Here is a 25,655-nt window from a genome sequence, read left to right on the forward strand (position 1 = left end):
TCATTGGGCCCGGGTTGAATAAGGAGGTGGTGGCCCCTCGGCAGCTCTACCTAATAGAAGACGCTGCCTGGCTGACAATGGCCCATAAATAACCCAGTCAGGATGTCATTGGAGAAGAACAAATTCACTTGTACACATTCACTCAACAGCACCACAAAGAGGGCGGAAACAGGAATCTGGATTGACAGGAGGTATGGGGTAAAGTAGGTCATAACAGCACATTGTTATATTCTTTATATGGTCAAGGAATCAGCATAGTCATAGATTAGGGTTTTAAGCATCCATTTAAACCATTCAACAACAAAAATCAAAACACATATTTTTAAATTGTAAATTAATCCAAAACCCGATGTCTTCACCTTGTTTTGCCTGTGCCAGAAGGTTTTCCTGGGAGTTTAGAAATCTACTTCTCAAATGCAAATGTGTTAGAAAAAGAAAAAAAAATGTATTACTCATGTTTGACCAATCTTTTAACCTGTTAAAAATGAGGGCACAAACTACAAGGATATGAAGCCAGGAGCAACTCAAACCTCTTTCATCACACGGGCTGTCAGACAACAAACCCATAGAAAAGGGACCCCATTGACCTTAACTCCTTGTCAAATTGCTTGTGCAGCAAGGGACATGGCAAAGAGACACCTGTCCTGTCATTGAAGAAAGTCTATATGAAAAAGCCTGTCCCCCTTTGGGCACCCAAAGATATAAATTGTACAGTATTGACACAGAAAGGAGAATAACATGTTTCATACAGTTTACTACATTGTAAGTCAATAAAATTTCAAAATTTCATTTGTTTCATGTGTTAATAATTGTCATCCTTTTTTTAATGTGTAAAGCTTTAATAATTTTAACTTAAAACAGATAATAAAAAAGTTTATAATACACAAAAACTTAATAAAATCTGGTTTCCTATGCATGAATGTTGACGCTTGAATGTAGAATTTTGCAGAAATAATAAGTCGGCTAGTTAAATAAAATTGTGAATGAATCGTATTTTCATATTCTGTAACGTAATGACATACGTCACGACGTAATACCAACGTAATGCGTCAAGATGGCGGCGCCCTTGACGGCATGTTTTGTTTGCGATGCCCCTGTCAAACATTTATGAATGTAAACTATGTATTTTGCAAGATGGACGCGAGGAAGAATTGAACGCGGATAATGGAAAGACCAGAATTTGTCGCGTCCCTCGTGGTAAGAATTGCCTTTTAAATTTTTATTCACGAGCAATGTCACTCACTTATTATATATCATCTTTTAGCAGACTTGATGAAGTTTTGGTGACCGACATAACATAGAAATACTGCAGTTTATTGTAAATGCAGCTTTGTAAAATCGTTGCAGTCGTGATAACATCAATCTTATTACCGGGAGCTGCATCATTTTGATTTCGAGAACATTTTCGGTCTTAAATTGAGTATACATTTAGTGGAACTGTATGATTCATTTGATCATAAATTCATAGGGTTTTGTTAAGTAGCAATAGTACACCACCAAAGGAGAGAGTAAAGCATATACTAGACTTAATCCTTTTTTTATTTGGTAAACTGAAATTACGACATAAATACGTCTAAAAAATAATTTCCAGATATGTTATTACATCTTGACATACAAGATCCTAAGCACAAAAAGTTAAGATGAGTCTTTTTTAAAATTGTTTTTTATTATATTTACTTTCTCGCATTTGCCGACAACTATTTGTTTTGAGGGTGTGAATAAGTCTCATGCCAACAAGAGGCTCCTTTGTCTGCAGCCCTCATGGCATGTGGAGGGGAAGATAACAATTTTTATTTATTTATTTTAAGTTTACCAGTATACTTTCTCTTTTCGTCCATTTATTTGTGGTTTTATTTATTTTTCCTATTTTAATTGATTTTAATTTAACTTCCTCGCTGGTTTAAATGGGACACTCTGAATTACCATGTTTACTTGTGATATACGAATAAATTTGCCTTGTGCTGCCTTATGTTACTTAGGCTGGAGGGTGTGCTGGAATGTGTGTGGATCTCACCCTTTTCCCCCTGGACACCATTAAGACCAGACTGCAAAGTCAACAAGGCTTTTACAGGGCCGGGGGCTTCAGGGGCATCTATGCAGGTGTCCCTTCTGCTGCACTTGGCTCCTTCCCTAGTGGTAAGATAGTGATGATGCTGATGTAACCTGCTGTATAGTTCTTTTGACAAGTGAGAGCTATCTCTATACATGGCTACTGGCTACACGACTAGCAGTGCATTATGTTTATAAAATTATATATCTCGTTCAAAGGTCTATGCGGCTTTTCTTTGTTTCAGCGGCTGCCTTTTTTGTCACTTACGACTCTGCAAAGTCCGTCCTAGGCTCTTGTGGTATCCTAAAAGAACCGTCAATGGCTCCAGTCACACACATGCTAGCTGCCTCCTTGGGAGAAATGGTAAGTGTGACCTTGACACTTTTGTCTCTGTACTCTCGTATTTGTCTATATGGTTGTACAATTTTGGCTCTGCACCATTGGATCTAGCTGGTTGAGTTGAACAGGCTTTCTCTTGGCCATCCCTGCATTTACCTCACCTGCTGGGTTAAAAAAAAGACAACCGTGTCATTGGCTAATATTCTTTGCCAGCTCAGGCCCCCCAGAATCTCCAAGAATTGAAGCAGTGTAATTTCCTCTGCCCGTTTTGGGAATACCAGTTCTCAGTGGGCCACTGGTATTCATGTTGACATGAAGCATAACATTGAGGGGTAGGGGGTCCAGAAAAGAGGATGGTCCCTGCTATACCACAGTACAAGATTTTATGTATTCATGACTTTGAGATGGATGTATTGTAATTTACCCAAGTTTTGCATGTTTATGAAATGGTGTTACTCCCTGTGGGTTGGTGTCCCTATGGTGCCTCACACTAGCTTGACGCTCATGGTAATACAAATTCAGTCGGGACTGTTATAACAGAGCCATCTCTGCAGGACTGGATCACCTGGAAATTGCACCTGGTTTCAACTTGGTGTTTCTAGCTAACACCAGATCAGTGCGAAAGTTGAGGCCAAGTTTGGGACTAGCATTTACCCATTTCCCACTGTTAGGGATTTTAGCGTGTCAAAGATTGAAATCCTCGGTGTCGAGGAGAGTAGTTTCTGTATCGCACTAAAGTCTGGGTTTTTGTGCCCATTCTCTTCAAAGAGAGTAATCTTCAGGCTTTGCCATGATGAGACTGCTTCACTGCTTGTCTGTTTCCAAGGTCTAAATGTCAGTACCGTGATGCAATCACAGCCACATCTTCAGCGTTCTCTATTGGTCTGTTTTTAAAGTTATTGCACACCACGCCTGTTCTAAGTATGATGGCTCAATAAGGTTGAGCTGCTGTGGATGTGATGAAACCAAGAGTCATGGAAGTGTCAGTGGAAGAACTGAGTCTGAAGCAAATAAGGAGTTGTGTTTAATTAAAAAGAAAGGGAAATTGAATGCAGATTTCTATACTAAGCCATTTGTTGGTATCTCAAATATGTAAACAAAAGTATGTTTGAAGAGATTAGGGTTAGGGGCATTTGCAGAAGTTGTTGGGAGAAGCTTTCGTGGGTTAAAATTGTGACAGAAAGCCTCAAGTCACCAACCTGCAGTGTCTTGGTGCTTTTGCGACAATGGTGGTGGCACACACTCATAAAGAATGTGTGCGATGATGGTGGATGTCAGGCTCTATCAGGCTGTTATCCAGCCATTAGATCAAATTTATCTTCATTCCCATTCGCATGAGGTCTGGTGTGAAAGCTCATTTGTCAAAGGCAGACGGCGCCCTTTTTCCCATCCTTACGCCTTTCCCAACACCCCTCCATCCCCTTTCTCTTCCCACAAGTGTGGTAGCCGGTGCAGGAAAATGCGCCGTGGAGTCGTCGGTGGTAAAACTGGCAGCTACTTGAAGTTGGCACTGAGAAATAATCCATGTTCGCCCCAGAGCAGCACTGTGCTTTGTGATTTATTGGCTGTTGTTTTAAAATGGGGAGACATGTAGTGTTCTGATACTTTTCCTTTTTCTTCATGACCTGATTATTTTTTTTCTCATCCTCATCTTATTTTTCTTTTTTTTTTCTTCATTTTTTGTATGCATTAGGAATTTATTGTATGAGGCTCAGAAAGGTCACAAGAATTAAAGTCTTAAATGAAAACTTTTTTGTCCCGAGCGGAAAACAGTTCAAGTCATGCCTTGTGGTATATTATAAATAGTTGCTTTAAAAAAAGTAATGGAAATAATATTTTGAAAAAGACAATGCAGCTGATAGAAGAGCTGACGCGGGGTATTGTTGTCCACTTGGTGGTGGTATTGCTCCATGGATAAATTAGTCTATGCCATACAATAGGACATGCTCAAGCTCACCTAATTTTATGCAAAGATGAATCGATCAAACAATGGATGAATTTAGGCTTTGAGATGGTTGTCATGCAACAGCTGTTAAATATAGCTTGTTGTTGTCAGTTGTTCCTTACAATCACATTTCCCCCCCCAAGCCACCTTTTTGTTTGGCTGAAGATAACTGTGAATTGAGTCGTCTAACAGCTGTTTGTATAGCTCTACCCTCACAAGATCCATGAGAGATAATCTTCTCAAATTTTGTTTGGGTTTGGAGCTAAATCAGGAGATGGACCACAGGGGAAGGGTCACAATTCATTTTTTATTGCAACTTCTTGCTTACTCCTTTTTCTATGTAGTGGTAAAAATGACAATCAGACATCTGTTTGACTGGCTGGAGTCACAGCAGCCAGGCTGGCCACCAATGGATCCCTCTCAGATGCGTGATAAGTGTGAAATGAAGTCACCAGGAGGGCAGCTTTGGCTGCCTTTATGGTGATGGCATTCATAGAGCTGTAATATTTACATCAATCACCGCTTGGACATAGACCCCAAGGTGTGTTCATAGGTGTCCCAATTTAGGTGCGTGTTTAAGTGTTAATGCATGTTGTTGATACAGACTATCCGCTTGCTGGCCTTTTTACCTGATGGTGCTATGTCTGCTTTTTGTTTTGCCATGTTAATAGGGTAAAATGTGTTGGATAAAGCACATGTTTACTTGTAACTGCTCTTTTGTGTGGAGCACACCGAGGAGAATGGCATGTACAGCAAAGTAAAATGTGTACAATAATAAATGAAGCAAGGGGAGGGGGAAGAGGACTTGCTTATAACTTGTGATCTTTGTGAATAAAGAAGAGTTTCACTATGTAATTCAATGTGTTCTATTCTATCATGTAGGTGGCATGTCTCATCAGGGTGCCCGCAGAAGTTGTGAAGCAAAGGACACAAGCATCTCCTTCATTCAGCACATACCACATGCTGGTGGTTGCACTCAAAGAAGAGGTACAGCTGGAGAGGCATTTTCGTCATTGTTTCAAAATTGTTCTCTCAATGTTTTAAACATTGACATTGCGAAGTTAGAAGAAAACTATTGAACTATCCATAACCCTAAAAGTCAATCCATACCTATATATGCATTGTAGTCACGTTTTTTTTTCTGATTGACAGAAACTGCTGACTGCCATTTTACTTCCATCTAACACAGGGATGGGCAAAATATTTCACTAAGGGCCGCAGTGGGTGCGGGTTTTCTTTCCAACTGATCAAAATGACACCTTTTCGCCAATCTGCTGTTCTACACGGCAAGTCGGTGAATTGCAGTCAGTCTTTGCAGAAACCTAATTGGTTAAAATGTCTGCAAAAACCTCCAGATGCGGCCCTCCAGATGACCGGTTTTGCCCACTCCTGATCTGTCAGTATTTGGGACCACCGATTGTTAGAATTATTCAACAAGAAATATAGAGAGCCTTTACAAAAAATAAAACATTCAAGGCTTGTTTTGGACTAATTGCAGTATCTGTGTGAAAATTAAGTAGTACATTTTACGTACGTTTCTTCTAGTTTAAAGCAACCTGTAGAAGTTCTTTCTTTCTTTATTCTGTGCTCATTGTGCAAACATTGCTGTGTTTGTACATCTGATTAAACAGGGTGTTCGAGGCTTATACAGAGGATTTGGGAGTACAGTTCTCCGAGAGGTAGGACTTTTTCCTCTCTTTCTCATTCTCTGTTATATTGACGAAAAGTATTTATCACTTCAGAGTATAATGGTATTTCTTTATAATAGAAAATGGTGTACTCTAATTGATTTTTAATTTGGAGAGTTAAACTTGTGTACATGGACTGATTTTACATAACTTGATAGTTATTTGCGAGATAATCATGATTCGTTCAAATCCTTAATCTGACTAGAGTGACATTAAACCCTAATATTGAGTATTTTTGATGCTTTATTTTATTGCAGCATAAATTTTAAAAATGAGGAAAAAATCTTCAATCCCTTTTTAGAATGTTTTCCCGTGATGTCACAATGTCATTCATGCTCTTGTGTGTAGAGATTTTTCTGCTAAATCATTCAAAATTGATTTCCGCTCCTGGTACTCAGTATATGATTAAGAATATAAGAAGGATGTCTGGAACTCAAGAAGTATATATGAAGGTGACACTTGTCTTTCTGGTTTTTGTTTTGTTGTTGTTGTTTTTAGTTTTTGTAGAGGTGGAAGAGGGCGTAATCTAGTCCCCTCCGCTGTACTAGCCTGTACTTATTTTCTGCCTCACTAAACTGATGTTATTCACGCAAATTCCATCTGGACAGCTGGGGGGAAAAAGGACAACAAGACACTGTGATTTCTCAGTGGGACTCGGAATAAATGAATACATTTGTAGCCTAGCACACGACCTGCATGCATACTAACACAGGCAGATGAATCGCAGTGGTGGCAGCAGGGATATGTGGCGCAGCAACAGCAATGGATCCTATGTGCTGATTGGCTTTGACATTTGTCAGGAAGGTAATCCATTTTCTCTCCGCCCCCTTCCCAAGCCACCTATCTCTATCCTTTAGCCAACCGACTCTGACAATATAGGTTTTTGTGCTGTTGCTTGTTGCGTTCCTCTGTGGCCCGACAACTAATTGGGGTCCTACCTGTGCTATATATTCATTACATAGCCTTCAGAAAACATTTCTGATCGCCATGATATCCCATTAGGGGATGGAAGACAACCAAGCATGGGATGGAGCTCCATAAATTGGAAATCTGTGGGTCTTGGCTTACAAAGTAACAATAACTGAAGTTTAAGTTGATGGTCAGTGATGTATTTTAAAGGTTGCTTGCTTTCTTTTGCATGAATCATGTACCCTGTTTAACTCAGGTTTGTCTTATGTACATATCGCACCAACCTTATTATGGACTCCATGATGTGGTCGGCCTGAGTGGGTAGCGCATCAGACTCACAGTTTTGGAGTCTAGGGTTCGATCCCAGGTCGGTCCTCACTGTGTGTATGTGTGTGTGTGTGTGTGTGTGTGTGTGTGTGTTTGGTGTACCCACATCTCATCTTTTACTACATTACATCACAACGTTTTGTGGCAATTGAGCCTGCTTTTGAATGTGTATTTGTACTATATATATATATATATATATATATATATATATATATATATATATATATATATATATATATATATATATATATATATATATATATATATATATAAAACAACCACAGAATAAATTAAAAAGTAAATTGGCTAATCTATTCTAAAACAAATGACATTTCATTTGTTGCATTAAATAATTAGGAAAATACTTGTTTGTACCTTTCACATTACCTTATTCTTACACTGGGAGGCAGGCTAAGCTCAATATTGTCCAGAAATAGGTCCAGTCTTTCCTCTTCTTCCTTTCTTCCTCCCTTCAATTCTGCATCACTCAATCACACCTCAGTTTGGAGTTCCAGCTACTTCAATTAATATTTTGATTTAAATCTCTGTAAGGTGACGTTCAATTTTATATAAACTGCACCAATTTATAATAGCGTAATGAGTCGGAGATGAGCTATTTGAGCATTTATTGAAGTTAGCGGATATGATGACTCTCGCTTTAAGTGAAACTGACAGTTTGAGGCACCTTGAACTCCAGTTGATTGACTATTGCGTGCAATCCACCCACAAAATCAGGTTCCCACAATATTAGAAGCAGCAACACAATTCAGAGAGCTATGCGGCATCGTTAACTCAGATAACTAATGAAAAGGCTTTCCTGTGTTCTGTTTCCTTTTCACATAATAGAACTTTGCTTGCGACAAATTCTTAATACGAATCAAAGTTTACCCACAAACAACTTTGACCTGGGACCTCATAGTGCTATGTGTGCAATGTCAGGTGATCGGACCCGGAAAACAGGTTAGACTTACAGTGTCTGCTGCTGTAACTAAAATTACTATTGGCTGATGACACAATGGTTTGAAGCTGAACTTGCAAAACATTTTTTTATCGCAAATGTTAAATACCTGTGCATTATTTATTTACTGACTTTGTCAAAATTACGTTAGTCATCGTGAATCATCTCAGTAACGGTAGATTTGCGGTTTACTGCCCTTTTCTAACATCCTGTCTGTCTGTAAACCCAATGACGCATGCTACTGTGCTACCTTATCTATTGGCACTTTCAGTGGTAAGTAACCAAGATGCCTGAGATGACCTTTTGACTTTTGGTGATAAGGGCCTTCATCTGACTTGACCTTACAATTTGTCATTGGGTGCCATTCTGTGATCTGCACTAAAAAAATTAAGGTGTGGCTAACATTTATTGCACTCATTCTAAATGTGTTCTTTGAATGTTTGCACAGACAGTTTTGTAATTTATCTATAATCCATCCAGATCCTTTTGGTTGCCTTAATTGTACTTTTGACATGACCCATTTAACCAGCAGTAGTGTTCATGAGTTATGCCAGCAGATGCGCAGGCGTTAGATTCTATGCTGTCAGGCCTCCACATGTGTTCTCTGCATGATGCAAATTTGGATCTGGAAGAGTGGATGACTGTTGTGGATAATGCATTTGAAGGCTTTCCCCCCTAAGACCCTTGGATCACACTTGGATCATGTAAAGTCAATTCATCATCTTTGGATGGCTGTAACGCAATATTTTTCTGGGCGAAAGTAATCTAGGCAACACCTAGTCTTTATAATCTTAAATGAAAGAAGGGTGTACCAGGTTTTTGAGACTCAACTGAAGCGCATTAAACTTTGTGGGTCCATTAAAGCTTGTTTCCTCAATACACAGTCATGATACTTGCACACGATTGGCTTAAATAGTAATGGCTGTTAAAAATGTTTGACAACAGCTACTTCACGTATACATCTAAAAAATGAAATTCTCGGTCTCACTTTAGCCCTAAATTGTTAAACAACATTCTTTCTGGTGGGATGGTGGGAATTTTCCCACTGAATTCAACCTTTTCAGTGTGGGTTAAAGGCACGTACGTTTTTGCCATAATCATAAGATTAGTGGGGACATATTCAAATTTTCTTATCAATCCATGTGAAAAACGTTCAGTGCCTTCCTTGTGTTTTTAATGTATGACAGAAGAGTTGCGATAGGTGGACAGGTGTTGATAGTGGGAAATTGGTTTAGCAGAGAAAGGCAGGAAGCTAAAGTTTAAGTGGAAGAAAATTAGTTCTAGATTAGGGAGCATGACATAAAGGGTTGCCCAGTCACATAAGGCTCTCCAGATGCAGCACCTGTTGTGGCAACCGAAGCTGTCCCTCTATCGTGAACCTCTCCAATCCAACCCCTCCTCTTCCTCTTCTAGCAGTATCCCTGCCCCTTTTATCCCCTGCCTCAACCATTATCTTGCTCGCAGGGGCACTAACGACCCAGCAGCATCTGGAACAAAATGCTTGAAAGTCAAGGGGCAAACTGTGATGTCACTGCGTAATGTTCAGTGGAAGAAAGAAATATAAAGTGTCAGTCGCTGCCAGAGCATTACCTGCCTCAGCCCTGGCCAAGGTTAGCAGTTCAAACCAATTCATTTTGTTTCATGGCAGTCTGAGCACAAGTTTGAGTGTTTTTCCCCCCATTTTCTTTCCATTTTATTGTGTTGTTAAAATTTACTTTGGAATAGTCTGAGGACATTAAAATGTGTATTCTACTAAAAGTCATTCATCTTCTGAACCGCTTCATCTTCACGAGGGTCGCCTAAACATTCTCAGGGAAGTGGATATCACATTTTTGTAGTTGCTGTTTTGATACTGGCTGACACATTGTTTCTAACTCTAACAATGCTGCTTCACCTTCTTTTAAGTCACTCCCTTGTCACCTCTTTTCTCTAACAAGTTCCAATTTGTTGTAAATAATACTTCTCCACACTGACATTTGCGGGAAGCAGCAGCTTGAGGCGATTGAGGAGAGTTCTTTGATTAGCCTGTGGAAGACGCATTCTCCATTTTTGCTTATTTATATGCCAGCGGAAAAACACGTAGAGAAACAAAAAAACAAAAGGAACCGAGTGCAGCCCTTGACAGTCAATGTTGTCTGCGGGAATTCTTAAGCAAGTGCAGTTAGACATGTTATAGTGTCTACAGTACATGGGTGTTATAAGGGATCAGATGAGTGATGGGTAATTGCTTTAGGCTGAACACTCCTCACACTTGCACTCTTGTTCATGCTGCAGGAGGATGACCTCTGACCCTAAACCTATGACAAATTTGGGTTTAGCGAAAACATGGCTTAAGGCTACTTGCTTTCCATGTTACAAATTTAAAAGCACAGTGTTTTTAGCATATGTTTTCAGTTTTTTAAATATGGTTTTGTCAAATAGCTTGTCGTGGTTTAATGCATCACTTTTCTATATAAAATAGCCAGAAGGGTAGATTTAGTACAAAAGAAAAAGAAAAAAAAGGCTGTTTCATGAGTGAGCTCTCACCCGAACTTGAATTATACATTTTAAACCTTCACTTGCTTTTTTTAAAATTCAACCTCCTGTTCTTTGGTCCTGAGATCTTTAAATATATCTCTTTATTAAGTAATTACTCCGTCATTATATCTTACTGATACGCCCTAACTGGAATGCGGTAGTGTCAGCATGCTTGTCTGTGACCTGTACAGTAAAAAGTCCAACATGCATTCCTGTTCAAATGCTTTATGATATAAAAATAGTAAAAGCAAGACAAATAACTTTTTTTTTACCATTGATCAACATGAACAAAACAAAAAAAATGGCAGGGAAATCCTACTAGAACATAACATTGTGTTTGGGGTTAATCAGAGCCAGAGTAAAGAGTGATATTTGTTTGTTCAGTTTTTATCCACATGAATTTGAATGTGAATTGTTTTTTAAATGGCCTACATTCATTTGACTTTTTGACAATGGCCATTGCTGATGGCCTCCCCATGTGGTTACCATCTGGATTTTCAACATTTTTTTCTCCTCATGCAGCATTTTTCTTCTGTTTCTAAACTTTAGTTTAGAGATACATTTTATATATAGTCATCAGGATTTGGGAATTTATATATAGTTACTGTATTCAGTTTGTGATGATGAAAAGGGACATCTTACATACATGTTTTACACTGCTTTATGTGAATTATCAGATGCAGCTAATCGGATTGGCTAAAGTACACATTCTAATTAGGAAAGAAGGGGTTGATGCTTTTGAAAAGTACTAATACAGGTTAATGTACATTAGTGATATTTTAATTCTAAATCAACACGCGATTGTTTCAAATCAATTTTGTTAGCTCATTTTCTAAATTGAATTAGAAATTCTTCAAGCTATATAGTAATTCCTTTGGTGAATTCCAAATCCATGGGCTTTAGGACATTTTGACAGATGGATATGCAGTGGTCATTGGGTATCAAGTACTAACATGAGATCCAGCTGCATTCTCCAGCTCATGAATCATTTACTCCACATCTGGTGGCAAGTGTGGAACAGACTCAGCACATACTTGTTCATGATCTGTTTTCAAGGCTTGACTTTCTTCATTTTGGTACAATGCATCAATGTCCAATTTTTAATGGGAATAGAAGACACCCAGAACAATGCACTGTTACTTACAGAACCAAATGGTATTTCTGGTGAAAAATATTACTTAGGTACTTACTTACTTATTTAATATTATTTGAGTACAATAAAATAATCAAATAAATTTAAGATATTTTTACAATTCTGTATGGTATTTTTGTTTGTTAAGGAATTTTGGAGGCATATATAGTTACCTTGTTTTTTCCATTATAGACAATTCTCAGTATGATGCAATGTAGTTCTAAACAAAATAAAACTGAACACTAAAAATTGGAATAATAATAATAATCAACTCCAAATTGTTGCCTTCATATTACTGTTGCAGAAGCAGAGAGATACTTTGATACAACATATAGCAATACAGTACATTCTTCTTAATTTTAAGGTCCATTCAACAATAGCAACAGGTAGAGTTTTCTGCTTAAAAAACCTATAGATGAGATATTTGCGGTCAATAAGAAATATAAATAATGCCACAACTGTTGGCCACGGCTGTCATACTGCGTACAATTGCCTACTTGATTCTGTCTCAACATCCATCATCTTGCCTTGTTCTCTTTTAAAACCTCATCAGTATGCACACGCTGCAGTGTGACCTATTAAAAGTCATTTGTCAAATTGCAACCTACTAGCTTGTCCTGCAATCGGGCTCATGCGAAATATATTTTGACATGTGTTTTTCTGCCCTCCGCTGAGTGCTTAAAGACCTGTGACAGCCTGAAGCTCCTCGGAATACTAATAAAGTCCCCAGTAATACAGTTGGCAACTATGATCTGTGTACACAAACACACAACCTAGAACCGTGTCAGCACAGCGACACCGCCCTCGTCTCTATATGAATCTGATATAGAACCTGACAGTAAGGGCAAGTGGTGCTGTCAAGTTCAATCAGCCCCAAAATGTGACAGCAGGCTTGTATAATGCATAATACCAGCCACACATGCATCCGATGAAATATGATCAGGCGCTGTGACATTTGATTGCAAAAATATAAGATACTGATATGCAGGCTGGCAGATTTGTGAGAGTCGTTCTTTTCTTGCGCAGCCGTGGAATCCTCTCCCTGCAGGCCAGCCGGATAACACAGATGTTTGAGGGCTTTGGGAGCAGATGCCGCTGAGCGCCTGGAACAAAGTTCTTACTATGTAGTGCAGATGCAAAGCCTTGTTTTGACAGGATTTCTGCCAGAAATACAGGCAACTCTATTTAATTGCTCTACTTTTAGAGATGATCTGTTTTTATTGTAGTCCACGCCAAGACCATACATATGATTCGGACACGGGTCAGAATTTTAGCCATACCTGTGGAGGTTCACTGGGGTCTGATCACCAAACTCTCATCTGGCACTTTTCTGATTCTGACAGAAAGCAAGATCATTTCTATCAATTTGAGCAAGGCATATCTCCATTTGCAGCCATACCTTGACCTTGTCATACCTTAAGTGTGCAGTTTACATATATATTTTTGCTTATGTGACATTATTTAATAATCATTTTAGAATTAAAATGACAATTTAATCTCTATCACAATGGTGTAGTCAAATTCCTCTTTGTGTATCATTGCGACAGTTTCTCTATTGTCTGTCTGTCTCCGGCTTGGATCGTTACAAAAGATCATTGCAAAAAGCTTTGGGGTGGTAATAAAAGACAGGTGCACTTTTATTCTTTTTAAAAGTTCATGCATATCTACTCACAGCTGGAAAACAGGGGAGCTATCATTCCTCAAATTTTGTTGGCTGGACACCAACAGACCTACATCAAATAGGATTGTAGATCCTCTCTAAGGAGAGTCAGAATTTTCTTCTGTCTGCCTCTAGAGGACAGAAGAATCAGACTTGAGTGTTTATTGAAGCTTTATATGTCAGCCATAAAAACGTACCAATCCTGCACTGTAAGATGTGAGTATCCTGCATTTAAAAAAAAAACTACACTATAAACTATTAATAATAAATTGGGTAACTGATACAGGTTGTGCGGAGCTCCCTGACTCACCAGTGGAAAAAAAGCCTAAAACTTAATGGAATTGGTGTGTACTTTCACTTTAATCACACTAACAAACACACAGTGAACATCTATCTGCTACACTGACACACAGCTCTCTTAAATGAAGGCAATACCTATTCCTCTGAAAAGACATTTGTTTTAATGAAAAATTACCAAACTGTTACTGACCTGATACTGAACTTGCTTCAGTCTGATTCTCAAAACAAGCAGAGAGTACTGAAACAGTACTCTTAAGACTAACTAATTACATTATTGTGCATGTAAAATCCCAATTCACCTACAGACTTTTTCCAAAGAGAAATAATGCTGGAATTAGATGTAAATTATTTACAAATCTCTTTTTTTAATCCCCTTTCTGTGCTCAGAGAGCAGATGTTTTGTTTGTTTGATTGTAGACAGACATTTGAGTTGACTAAGTCCAGATTGGCTGTTTATATGAGATCAGCTGTTTCGGACCCAGTGTTTAATTTCCTCATTTAATGCATAAACACTAGTGTAGATTTGTCTGATAAAACACATTGGAGCCTGAAGCACAGATGGATCGACGATACCCTTTTCTGTTGTCGAAAACTTAATGTGACAATTTATTCTGTTTTTGCTGGCCAATCTCTCAAGGTGAGAATCTCAAACCCTGCTGTGCTTGTTGGCAGGATGTGTGCATGTACACGTAGTGTACTTAAGCGATCCAACTTGTTATACGTGCTCATTAATTGTTTCCTGTGGCAATACTCAAGCTGCAGACATCAATCGAACCTCCTGGTGGGTAACCTTTCCAGAACACTTGCTGTCCGATTCAATAAATCATCCACAGCAAAAAGGAACTAGGCAGGCAAATATATTAAGCGGGCAAAGCAATGGAGGAGGTGGAAAGAATGGCACAGGTAGCTGCAGTTTTGCAGCTTCAAGTGGAACTTTTTAGATTTTAAATCATCCTGCAGATTCTGTTAAAGATTCAAATGTTCTGTTTTTCAGATTCCATTCTCTCTGGTGCAGTTTCCGCTTTGGGAATTTTTAAAGGTACGTATTGGATCCTTGCTTTGCGTACGTATTCTGTATGTTACTCTAGAACTGTGCCCCTTACTGCATGTATGACTCAGTATCATCACTTACATTAATGATGTTCAATGATTAATACATGAAAGTGAAGTTAAAATGGACATATTTACAGCAGAGAAACCCTTAGCAGCAGTAAAAAGATGGGTTGTTCAGTCCAGGATTAATGGGTTGTTCACCCGACATCATCCTCATTTGCAATTCATCACCAGTGGTGTGCAAATCCACTTCTGACTTTTCGTTCTAAATCTATTTTTTAATGTGTTCTCCCTCCTATGTCCTGGTCCTTCTCCCCTTTAATTACACGGCACTGTACACTTTAAAAGCATTTTTCTCTTTCAAATGAAGGCGTTTTGTTAGGGTGACATCATGTCTCAAGGGGCACAAGAGGTGGACAGTCAAACATTCCATCAATGTTAGGGGCTAATGGCTCAGCTAATATGCACAATACCCTGCACATCTGCTTATGTGTGTGCCTGTGAGTCTGTGTGCACACATGCTTGTGTGTGCTCATTGTGGATACGATAAGTTTTTTTGTGTGTGTATCTTAATTTTTCTCACTTGTATTTTGGTATCCACAAGTGTGTCTTTGTTCTTAGTCAAAGGCCTTCTCTTTCTGGGGACATCTGGACCCACAAGTGGAATTTTACTTACTGTCGTACTAATTTCTCCTCATAAACCTTTGAACCTATTGTCTCCATCACATAAAGAGCCACCAGAAAATGTTTGCAGTCTCTAAAACTTGATTGAATTTTGCTCAAAATTGTATTAAAGAAAAAGATAAGACCTAGCAGTTATCTTCACGAATACTAAAATAACTTAAATATGCAAATCAAATATTTTGTGGAACAATACCACAGCTATTGTGGAACAAACATGACATAGGTCACCCCGCAAAACTACAGCATATAAACACTGATACAAACTAAACAGGTAAAATGGTAGGCAAGAAAATTGGCGCACGGTCTTCACAACATCTGCGCCTGTGGAAAATGTTTCAGTTTTTCTCATTTCTCCTTCTGAGTCTCCAATGAAGCCTGACTGACCACATTGGTCCATTAAAGTGTGTATAGACTATTGACGGTTCATAGCACAGCCAATGCATGATGAGCGAGTGGTACAATCTGAGATACTGACATTTCTTTGGCTTAAGAGTACTGGCATTTAAAAATGACTAACAACGGCTATTCTGGCTACTTCTTGATAATATTGGCTATTATTAAATGTTTTTCACCACTATTAAACTTGGGTAGTTCTTAACATGTCTTACCAATGTAGGCATGAATACATGAATGCTGGCAACATAGGTGCTATGCAATGTTCCCTCTAAGCTGCGCGCGTGCGCAATTGCGCACTAGTCTCGTCTTCTCTGCGCACAGCAAATCATATGGAGCGCACAAAATAAAATCTCAATTTTATTTATTGATTTATTTTTAGCTGTGAGGCCGACGCGCGAACCACTCATCCGCCGGGCTGCCCCATTCATAGATATTAATCATTACATTTTATTATTACTAAATAATTTATGTGTAGTAGACATGCATCTGCTTATGGCAGGTGTGATACTGGTGTGTGCCCGTAGCGAGCAATGATGATGTTGCTCACACCGGTACTCAGTGTGCTCAGGGAGGTTGTCTTTCTGCCCAGACAAACAAAAAAATAGAGGGAACATTGGTGCTATGTGACCTATTTTGTGCAAGATACACCCAAAACTGGTTACACCTCACACTAACGTTTTTAACCACTATATAGTAGATAAATAAAAATCAACAACACCATTGGTAGAAATAAAAACAGAACCCAACCACAGTTAATGGCCTCAGAGTTCACTCTGCTGCTAAAACTCGCTCACTCTACCAATCGACTGTAGGAGTTGGCGGAGAGACAAATGGAGGAAAAATGCAAGAAAACAATTCCAGGCTGTGCAGCATTAAACTAGAAATCTGCAGAAAGGCGATTTTGCATTGTTGTCAAGAGGGAGAATGTCAGCCAATGAACAGCATACCAGATCAGACTTTATGGTCTTGTCTGAACCTGGATGAGTATCAAGGGGGCTGAGAGGGGCCGGTTGTGGGTCCTGCAGCTGCGTGGCCTCCGGAACACTTGGGGCTGAAGTGGTTGTAACGTATCTAGAACCAGACAACTGAGTAACAAGAGAATGTTAATGAACCTGAACTGAATATGCAGGGGTTTACTGTATTGGAAACCTGTAAATGCACATTTTAATTCCACCAAAAACTATCAGTTTTGTGCAAAAAGTCTGGCCCTGACACAAAGGTTCAAAGTTCAAAGAGTTTGTTTAGCATGGTTTTACCTACTGATTTATTCATGAATCTAATAAGTCAGCGTAAATCCTCTTGATGTGGAATAGACTTTTTTGTGCTGACATTTAATGGAATACACATGACACACCCTTGCCTTTAACACAGTCAGATGTCTCCCTTCTCATTTTGTGTGTGTGTGTTTACTTGTTTGTGTTGCACACACTCTTTGGAAACACATGGTCTTTGTGGTTGACACATCTGTATGAAATTGGGGGAGATAACGTGCAACAGATTAACCTTCCTGAAGGAAGAGGTGGAGATGGGATATCTAAAGAAAATAGCAGTAATTGCTCCATGGTCTAGCTCCATTGCGCTCCCTGACACATAATCATACCTCACAGTGCCCAAGGTAGCCCAACTGTCCACATGAATTTTACACAAAAGCTGACCTCATCGTTTGCATTCTGAGGAAAACTGCCCTGTTCTTCCTTTGGTTTCTGAAGCAGCAATTATTTAACTTGAGTGTGTTGCCTACATTGTCAACAGTAATTATGACAACTTTTACAAAGATTACTGCGTTAGACATGAAGTACTACAATTCCACCAGCCATGAATTAGATGGCGTTCACCTGCATAATTAAATGAGTGCCATTAGTGGTAGTGGTAGTTAATAGCAATGATTATGCATTTTGCATGTAGGTATTTTTTGTCACTAAAGTAAAAACAATTATATGCCAAATATAGTCTGGAAGCCTAATTCATAAGCGGTTGGCCAGAGGAAAAAAAAGTTTTGATAATGTTTGCTATCACAATTGCTATCACACAACTATCTTTATCTTTGCTGTTTGCCCTTTTCTCCCATTCCATTACTCTCTCATCCTTTCTAAACAACTCTCTTTCTTGTCTCTCTTCCAGACTCAATGGTCCCAGAGGCAAGGTCTCACACTCCACTCTTGGCAGGCTGCACTATGTGGAGCCTTTGCAGGTGCAGAGGATTATGGGTAGCGCTTTGGGAATAGGTGGAAGGGAAGGGCTGGATGGATAGGTGAAAAGGTGGCTGGGAGGCCATGTGGGTCCTCACAGAGGTGAATTTGCTGGGAATGCTCACCCTTAATCACACAACAAATCCACTAAAAAGGTTGGCATGCCGACAAAACAAGAAGAAATTCAAGAATTTCCCAACTGAAATCAACAAATTTGAAATTTGCACGACAGCAAATTTGTATTGTTAGTTGGGAAAACATCAGCCAGTAAGCAACATACCAGATCAGACTTTATGGTCCTGCCTAAGCTTGGATGAGTATCAGGGGAGATGTTCTGGGGAATGGTTCCCTGCAGCTGTGCGACCTCCTGCGCACTGGGGCCTAGAGTGGTTTGTTCAAGTCAAACTACTGGGACGGTTTGGGTAAAAACAAGATGAACAAGGGAGTTGGAAATAACAAGAATAGTGTCTTCAACTTCAGCAAGCATTGTAAAAGCTTCAGACATTTTTATCTTTTTCCAGTTAATTACTTGGCTATTTTAGTACTCTGCCTTTTAAAATGACCAAAAAAATAGTGACCAAATCAGTGTCTGACAAATACTGTAAGTATTGTTATTCTTTTTGGGGATTGTAGGGTTTATATATAAATTAATCAGCCTGTGTCTCACCATCACGTCACTTTTACCGCAAACACGCACATCTCAGATCATGACCTGATTGTGTTTCAGCATGTATTACTCGTGGGAGAAATGAAGTGTCTGTTTTTTTCACTCTAATAGAGTAGCTCCCAGATGGATAATATCACCTAAAGAACACCATTACGACGCTTCATTGTTTATGGCTTATCTAATATATTACTGTAACTGCGGCAGCAGATATCACCCCTATGCATATTTTACGATATTTAATCTTGTTCCTCTAATGTGGCTCTTGACTGGTATTTGTGTTCTGCTATAGGTGCGGTGGCAGCACTTGTTACCACTCCTCTGGATGTGGCAAAGACTAGGATAATGTTGGCAAAGGTATGTAAATCTCTCTTTCTATCGCTCTCCCTCCCTTGCACGCAAGCACTTTTTAAACAACTGTCAGGTGATGCCGCGCAGGCTGCGAACTGACTATGGTACAAACAGGACACTGAAGAAAGACACACAAATACATGCATCATGCATCTATCATCCTATCTGGACTGTGGATAGTGTAGTGAAGACATTTGTTGTCAGTGTATGGTTTGTGTTAGAAGGGAGTAACTGTAAGAACTGCGTCTGCAAAATTTCCATTTCGGGGCTGCTTGTCTCTGACCAAAAGGTTCAACACATTAACTCCTTACAGAACATCCTCTCCCCCTGGAAGACTCATACACGCATTGACTAGTAGCCTCTATCTTTCAACCCCCTTACTGACTTTTCTTCTTCTTTTTGAGTTTTGGTTTCCTCTAGCTGGGTACCTTTCTCGTGTCTTGTCTGTATTTATGATGGTGTGTTCAAACTTTAATCAGCCCACGCACACGCACACGCACACACACATACTTTGTAGGTGCTTCTTTTATCAAACATGGCATAACTCGCCTTCCACCCCCTGGTTCTTAGGAAATGACATACTGGAATTAAAACAAAAAGGCTTTAGTTTACTGGAAGTGGATTGTTATGAGCTGTCCTGTATACAATATGTTAAAAGCAGCTGCAATTTTCCTCAACACAGCAACCTGCATCACTTGCTTTAACGTTAAGAAAATGTTTTCCTTTTGTCGCATATACAGTATAGCTTTATTTATTGTGTGTGGGATACAGTTTTGTCATTTTGGACATATCTCATTTTCTGAGCCGCTTTATCCTCATTAGGGTCGCGGGGGTGCTGGAGCCTATCCTAGCTGTCTCCAGGCCAGAGGCAGGGGACACTCTGAATCGGTGGCCAGCCGATCGCAGCATTTTGGACATCCTCTTGCTTAAATGGAGCAATTACAGAAACATTTCTTCGAAGAAAACTGGGGTGTAATCATTGTCATCCATCAGTCACATGCTGCCACATCCAAGGTTTTTGTTTTCGTTTTCATATGCTCTCACGTGGATAAAATGTGGGAATCTACCTTTCGTTCCAGCAGATCTGCTTGTCAGGATTCAGGGCAGACGTTCCCCACTGTTTCTTTCATGCTCAGTGAGCCACAAACATACTGACTTTCTGTTTCTCCGCCATGTGTACTGACTTCACCCCAACTGGCCCTGGTCCTGTGGGTCTCTGCCACCCTACAGTGATGGATCCAAAAGGCTTCGGGCGGCTAAGCTTTATTGTGTAAATAAGAAGCACTAGACTGTAGGTGTCTGTGTGTATGTGTTTGCCTGGCCAAATGGCCAACTGTTTCTGAATGCCTAGCTGTGTGTTGGAGTTGTCACCTGGCTGACACAGCTGTCCGTGAGGGAAAAAGGGTAAAAACAGGTTTGATGGAGAAAGCCCAGAGGAGAAAGACTAAACAATGTCTAGAAGAAGCAGGAAGTGAAGCAGACCTTTTTATCCGTCATCATACCTCATTCTGTCTCTGTCTTTCCTAGTCCGGGTCAACCACGGCAAGCGGCAACATCCCACTGGTGCTTTGCGACGTGTGGAAGAGTCGAGGGCTTACTGGGTGAGTGTGCAAAATCCATTTGTGGTTGCTTTAATAGCCAATAACAGCTTTATCATTGCCCCTAAAATGTCCTCTCTGACATCAATTGAGCTCACTTGGCCTCGTCACTCATGTTAGAAAGCGTAAAGTCAAAGCAAGGCCGTGCTGTGAAAGGGAGTAAATGCACAATCACCGCTAAAAATTGAGACGTAAAAAAGCTTTTTGTTTTCTTGGCCTCGTTTTATTCACGAAGGTATTACAAAGGCCAACTGGAAAAGTTGATCTGCTTTATGATGTGTTTCGGTTGCCAGTTGTACAAAAGGCCATTACCATTACGCAACTCAAAGATTCCAGCACAATTCCAAGCAAGGATATTATAGCTAAGGTGAAAAAAGGAACTAAAACAAGTGTCTTTTTACAAAAGAAATATGATACCTAGCTGCAACTACAAACTTATACAATACAAACTAAGATCTAAAATTACGTGTTTGTTTTCGTCTTTGTCAATTAATTTTACACACTGCCTGTGCACTAAACAAGATCCTGGCACGCATGCCTGAAAAGCATGGACGCAATATGCCCCGGACACAATTTGTATCAGAACATTTTAAACAAGTTTGCTGCTATTTGTTGACTTGCAAAAAGTTTCATAACCATACAATTTAGAGACTCCAAATAAATGTAGCCAGATGGGCGGACAGATGTTTTTAAATTACTAAAAATGCAAGCCGATCTTCAATAGTTCGTTCATACAATAAAATTATTTGACCAGTACTTGGGAAAATACAGTCAAAGGTCAAATCCTTTACTTTCTGTGTCAAAAGCACACAACTGTGAGATTATTTGTTTATCCACGTGGGAATTTAACGGAAACAAATTCAAGTCCCTCGATAGCTTTTCATTTGACAGTAGCCCGGATTGTTTCATCACATACATCAGGACTAGTTGGGCATTGATGTTTGAAAAGAATTGGAGTGTTTGTGGGCCAAGTGTTAGTGGGCCCCTACGGAGAAGCCTCATTCCTGTAACAGCAGCCGTAACCTAGCTGTAATGTGAAGGCTCCGCCCCTTCTCTTCTTTGTTTTAATGCACTTGTTGTCGGGTAAGAACAGTGAATTCCCATCAAGACGTCAAGTGAATGAGATGGAAGAGTGGAATCTAAGGAGGCTGTGCCGTAGGCTGAAGGGGGTGCCGTTGCACCGCAGGGCCAAAGGACTTGTGTTTGCGCTCGGGCATGGCTGATACAAATTGCTGAGGCTTTAAAGCAGTAATTATGTTAATAGGCCCAATTGCAGCGCAGTGAAGTTCCAAAGTACTTCCATGTGTGCGGCGTGCCCCAGGGACCTCAGGCGAGAAGGGAGCAGCGTGCCACAACAGTCGCTCTCAGGAACCACAACAGCAACCAAACTAACACGCTTTATTGTGCTCTAGATCTTTCTGTAAACAACTGAGAAGAAAAGAAAACTGCTCTGGCACTCATAATTTAAACAAGTACGACAAAGAAGTAGCTGGAGTACGGTTGAACCAGTACTACGAAAATTGGATATTGCATGTAACACAGTGAGACATGCAAAAAAAAAAAGACATCGACAGCCACAACTTAAAGTCAACAAGAAATTATCTTTAAAATGTGAAGTTTTGGAGAATTTCTTCTCTGATTCACATCGCGTCAGACAGGCTCTAAAGAATACTCTCTTTCTTCTTCTTCTTATTATTATGGTTCTTGGTCTCAGGGCTACTTAATGTGGGATCAAATGTTTTGACAATTTTAACATCTAGCTGGATTTCCACTGCAATAACGGCAATACGACCTTATATATTTCAGTTTGTCTCTTCTTTTCTATTTAAAGCTATTTTTAGGCCTTTTCTTCAAAACTGTAGTTTTGGCTTCCATTTGGGGAATTCCAGAGCGCAGCAGTGGGTTCGACTATGATGTCACAGTAAGTCAGGGTCCGCAGGGGACCTGAGGAAAATATTTAAGCTCTGGTGTCTGGAGTCCACAGGTGGACCCACTCCCAGACAGGAAATGTAATGCTTGAGGAGACAAAACAAGAATGTTGAGTTTAAAATGAGCTGAAACAGTGGTTGGAAATATGTTGCTCTTTGCTTGTTTATCTGTGTTTGTAGTTTTCTTTGTTCGCATTGGCCTAAGGCCTGTAATCCTTTTGAATTTGGTTTGCACTGAAGACAAGTAATTCTGTCTGTGTAAATTTGACTTTGAAGTCCATGCAATTTGCTCTCTTGAATCTGTACATGACTTTACCTCAAACAAATCAGTTAGTCATACATAAACTGTCTTTTTGAGGAATTATTGGAATATGAATTTTCCAGTTGTGGGAATCTTTTATTTTGTAATATCGTTACAACGTCTTTATGCATTTGAATAGAAGACCAGTCCAATATGACTTTTTTTTGCAATTGGTTAACCTTCGGAACACTACCACTCTTTGTGGATTTGAGAGTCAAGACCAGATTGTATCAAGACATATCCAGAAGGACATTTATGGAGTATATATATGTTTATATATCTATACACCTAAAAAAAGAGTGTGTAATAAGGTGCATGGCCTATGTTTCGGGATGTAGGATGACATAGCAAGAAAGGGATGGAAAAATCCCCCAAAAGCTCACGCCAGCTGTGTCTGAGTGCGTGTGTGTGTGTTTGTGTGTGTGTGTCCTGGACGGACAAGTGTTAATCTGTCTCTGACCATAGGTATGGGAGAGAGAGAGAAAGAAACGAAGGGAAAGCAGTCCCAGGCTTGGGGGAGTGGTTAATGCCTAATCCCTAAAACAGCTGTGAGGAATTGGGATGCGCTTTGAGCATCCTTAGGGCACAACAAAAAACACACACAATTACACGCCCTCCAGTAATGAGGAGCGCTGTTGCATTTATATGAGTACAAAATGAACGTAGATGAATTAAAATTCATTGATCCAAAGATCTATTTACACTAATGTATTATGTAATTCTTTTTCGTAGATTGTCACATTAATAAGTATTTTAAATACAAATTTGACATGAACTTTGAACACATCCTGAACTGGTCGCCAGCCAAATGTGAGACATGACAAACAGCCATTTGTAGTCATTCTCGTCAATGATCATAACAAGCTCCTCTTTTTTCATGGAAGAACGTACCAAGTACTCGCAGAAAACCCACACAAGCACAGAAAAAAACCCTACAAACTACTCAAAACCTAAAATACCTCAGTGGTGCCCTAAGATATTTGCTCAGTTCATACAGAACATTTATGTGGTCATGGTTTCGCCTCACAGCCAAAAGGAGGGCTGCTGTGGTCATGTTCTCCAACTTTGTCCCACGTTCCCAAAACACTCATGATGGGTTCAACAATTATTCCAAATTGGCCTTCACTGTGAATCGTCAGTGTTTACGTTTGACCAGTCCAAAGATAACTAAGATAATAAGCTCACTTATGACCCTGAAACAGGATAAGTGATCATGGCTGGGTCGATGTTAATATATATTACATGCACATACTTACTTGTGGGATGAGCGGTTAGCACTTTTGCCTCACAATCAATTGTTTTGGATTTGAATCTTGGGTCAGGCCTTTGTGAGATGTTTGCTTGTTCTATCTGTGACTGTTTGAATTCCTTAATGGTAGGAAAGCTTCTACTCACAGTCTGTAAACACAGTTTAAGTTCACAAGAATCATAAGTCGTCAATGGCTTGATTAAAGTGTGATTTTGACTTGGCCTTTATAAGCAGGGGTCATTTGGAACGGCAGGATCTGGTACGTCTTCATTTTGCCTTCACCGTTTTCCAGGAGTTATTTGGGCTCATCTGGCACCTTAGTGATCAAATTGACTTAAAGATGGGGTCACAGTTGTCGAGTATTGCATTCAACAGCAGTTGTTATTGGCTGTGATCACTAATAGTAGTTGTGCATTTTCAAGATACTCATATTTACTGTTCTTCGTGTTTAAGCGATTAAAGATAAAAACAATAATAAATAAAATTGCTTTTTTCTTCTTCTTATAGGCTGTTTGCAGGCAGCATACCACGGATGACCTTCATCAGCGTGGGCGGTTTCATTTTCCTGGGAGCCTACGAGAAAACCCGCAGGACTTTGCTGTCGTAAGCCCAACCTCAGCGTGGGACTGTCTGGGATCCAGAAAGCGTTGGTGAATGTAGCGCTTCCGTGGTAATATCCAAAGAGTAATAGGCTAATTCATACAAGGGATACATACATCATGCCTTTGACAAGGATAAACTGTCAAATCATTTGATCTTAGAGGATCTCTCTCTCGCCATTTATGGTAGCCGATAAGTTAACATTAATTAAGGGTAATGTAATGGAAAAGGTATCACGTCCAAGCAGAAATATAAAAAATTCTGGTACACATACACACACAAAAACAACTCCGAAGTGAAGGCCCTTGCGTGATACAAACATGCACATTTTCATGTTTTAGACAGAATGATACTGAAGGGAATATACTTTTCCCCATGCATGCTAAATATTCTGCTTAAGAGCAAAGCATAACACTTTAATGCACAAATTATGATGTCTGACAGCCAATAACTCAGTAGGCATTAGGAGAATTACATTTTATAAATTCCTTATTTATGACCTCAGTTATTTTCTATCAAATCCCATGGAAAGAGTCCTACATTGGCTATTCCCATATTTTGGAAAACTTACTGTTTACACTATTTTCCACTATGCTCTGCCGTGTTTTCCATTGTACAAGCATCCACTGGATTCCACCTTCTTATGATCCACAGAATTTAGGTTCATATGGCTCTAGACATCTGTAATACATATATGAATTTCATCAAGTAAAATGGAATAGGCATCTTGAAGGATTTATTTAAATATACTTTGTTGGTAGACTTTCAAGTTATCCCCTAATAATTAAAAAAAAAAAATTATGGTAAAATTGAAACT

General features: G+C 39.5%; 1 protein-coding gene across 1 annotated transcript; it reads left to right on the forward strand.

The window, feature by feature from the left end:
• Positions 1-1,049: 1,049 nt before the first annotated feature.
• Positions 1,050-25,634, forward strand: slc25a26 (solute carrier family 25 member 26). Its single transcript, XM_077603945.1, has 10 exons — positions 1,050-1,197; positions 1,980-2,136; positions 2,295-2,413; positions 5,217-5,321; positions 5,966-6,013; positions 14,820-14,864; positions 18,080-18,149; positions 19,104-19,168; positions 20,690-20,763; positions 24,746-25,634. The coding sequence occupies exons 1-10, from the start codon at positions 1,165-1,167 to the stop codon at positions 24,843-24,845; spliced, it is 816 nt and encodes a 271-aa protein (XP_077460071.1). The 5' UTR covers positions 1,050-1,164; the 3' UTR covers positions 24,846-25,634.
• The last annotated feature ends 21 nt before the right edge of the window (positions 25,635-25,655 follow it).

Source organism: Stigmatopora argus, chromosome 6 (genome assembly GCF_051989625.1).
Source record: "Stigmatopora argus isolate UIUO_Sarg chromosome 6, RoL_Sarg_1.0, whole genome shotgun sequence".
Classification (NCBI taxonomy): Eukaryota; Metazoa; Chordata; class Actinopteri; order Syngnathiformes; family Syngnathidae; genus Stigmatopora; species Stigmatopora argus.

Coding starts and splice junctions, on each gene's coding strand:
- slc25a26 (XM_077603945.1), top strand. CDS start 1,165: ATGGAAAGACCAGAATTTGTCGCGTCCCTCGTG. Junction 6,014..14,819: donor GGAGTACAGTTCTCCGAGAG/GTAGGACTTTTT, acceptor TCTGTTTTTCAG/ATTCCATTCTCTCTGGTGCA. Junction 14,865..18,079: donor CGCTTTGGGAATTTTTAAAG/GTACGTATTGGA, acceptor TCTCTCTTCCAG/ACTCAATGGTCCCAGAGGCA.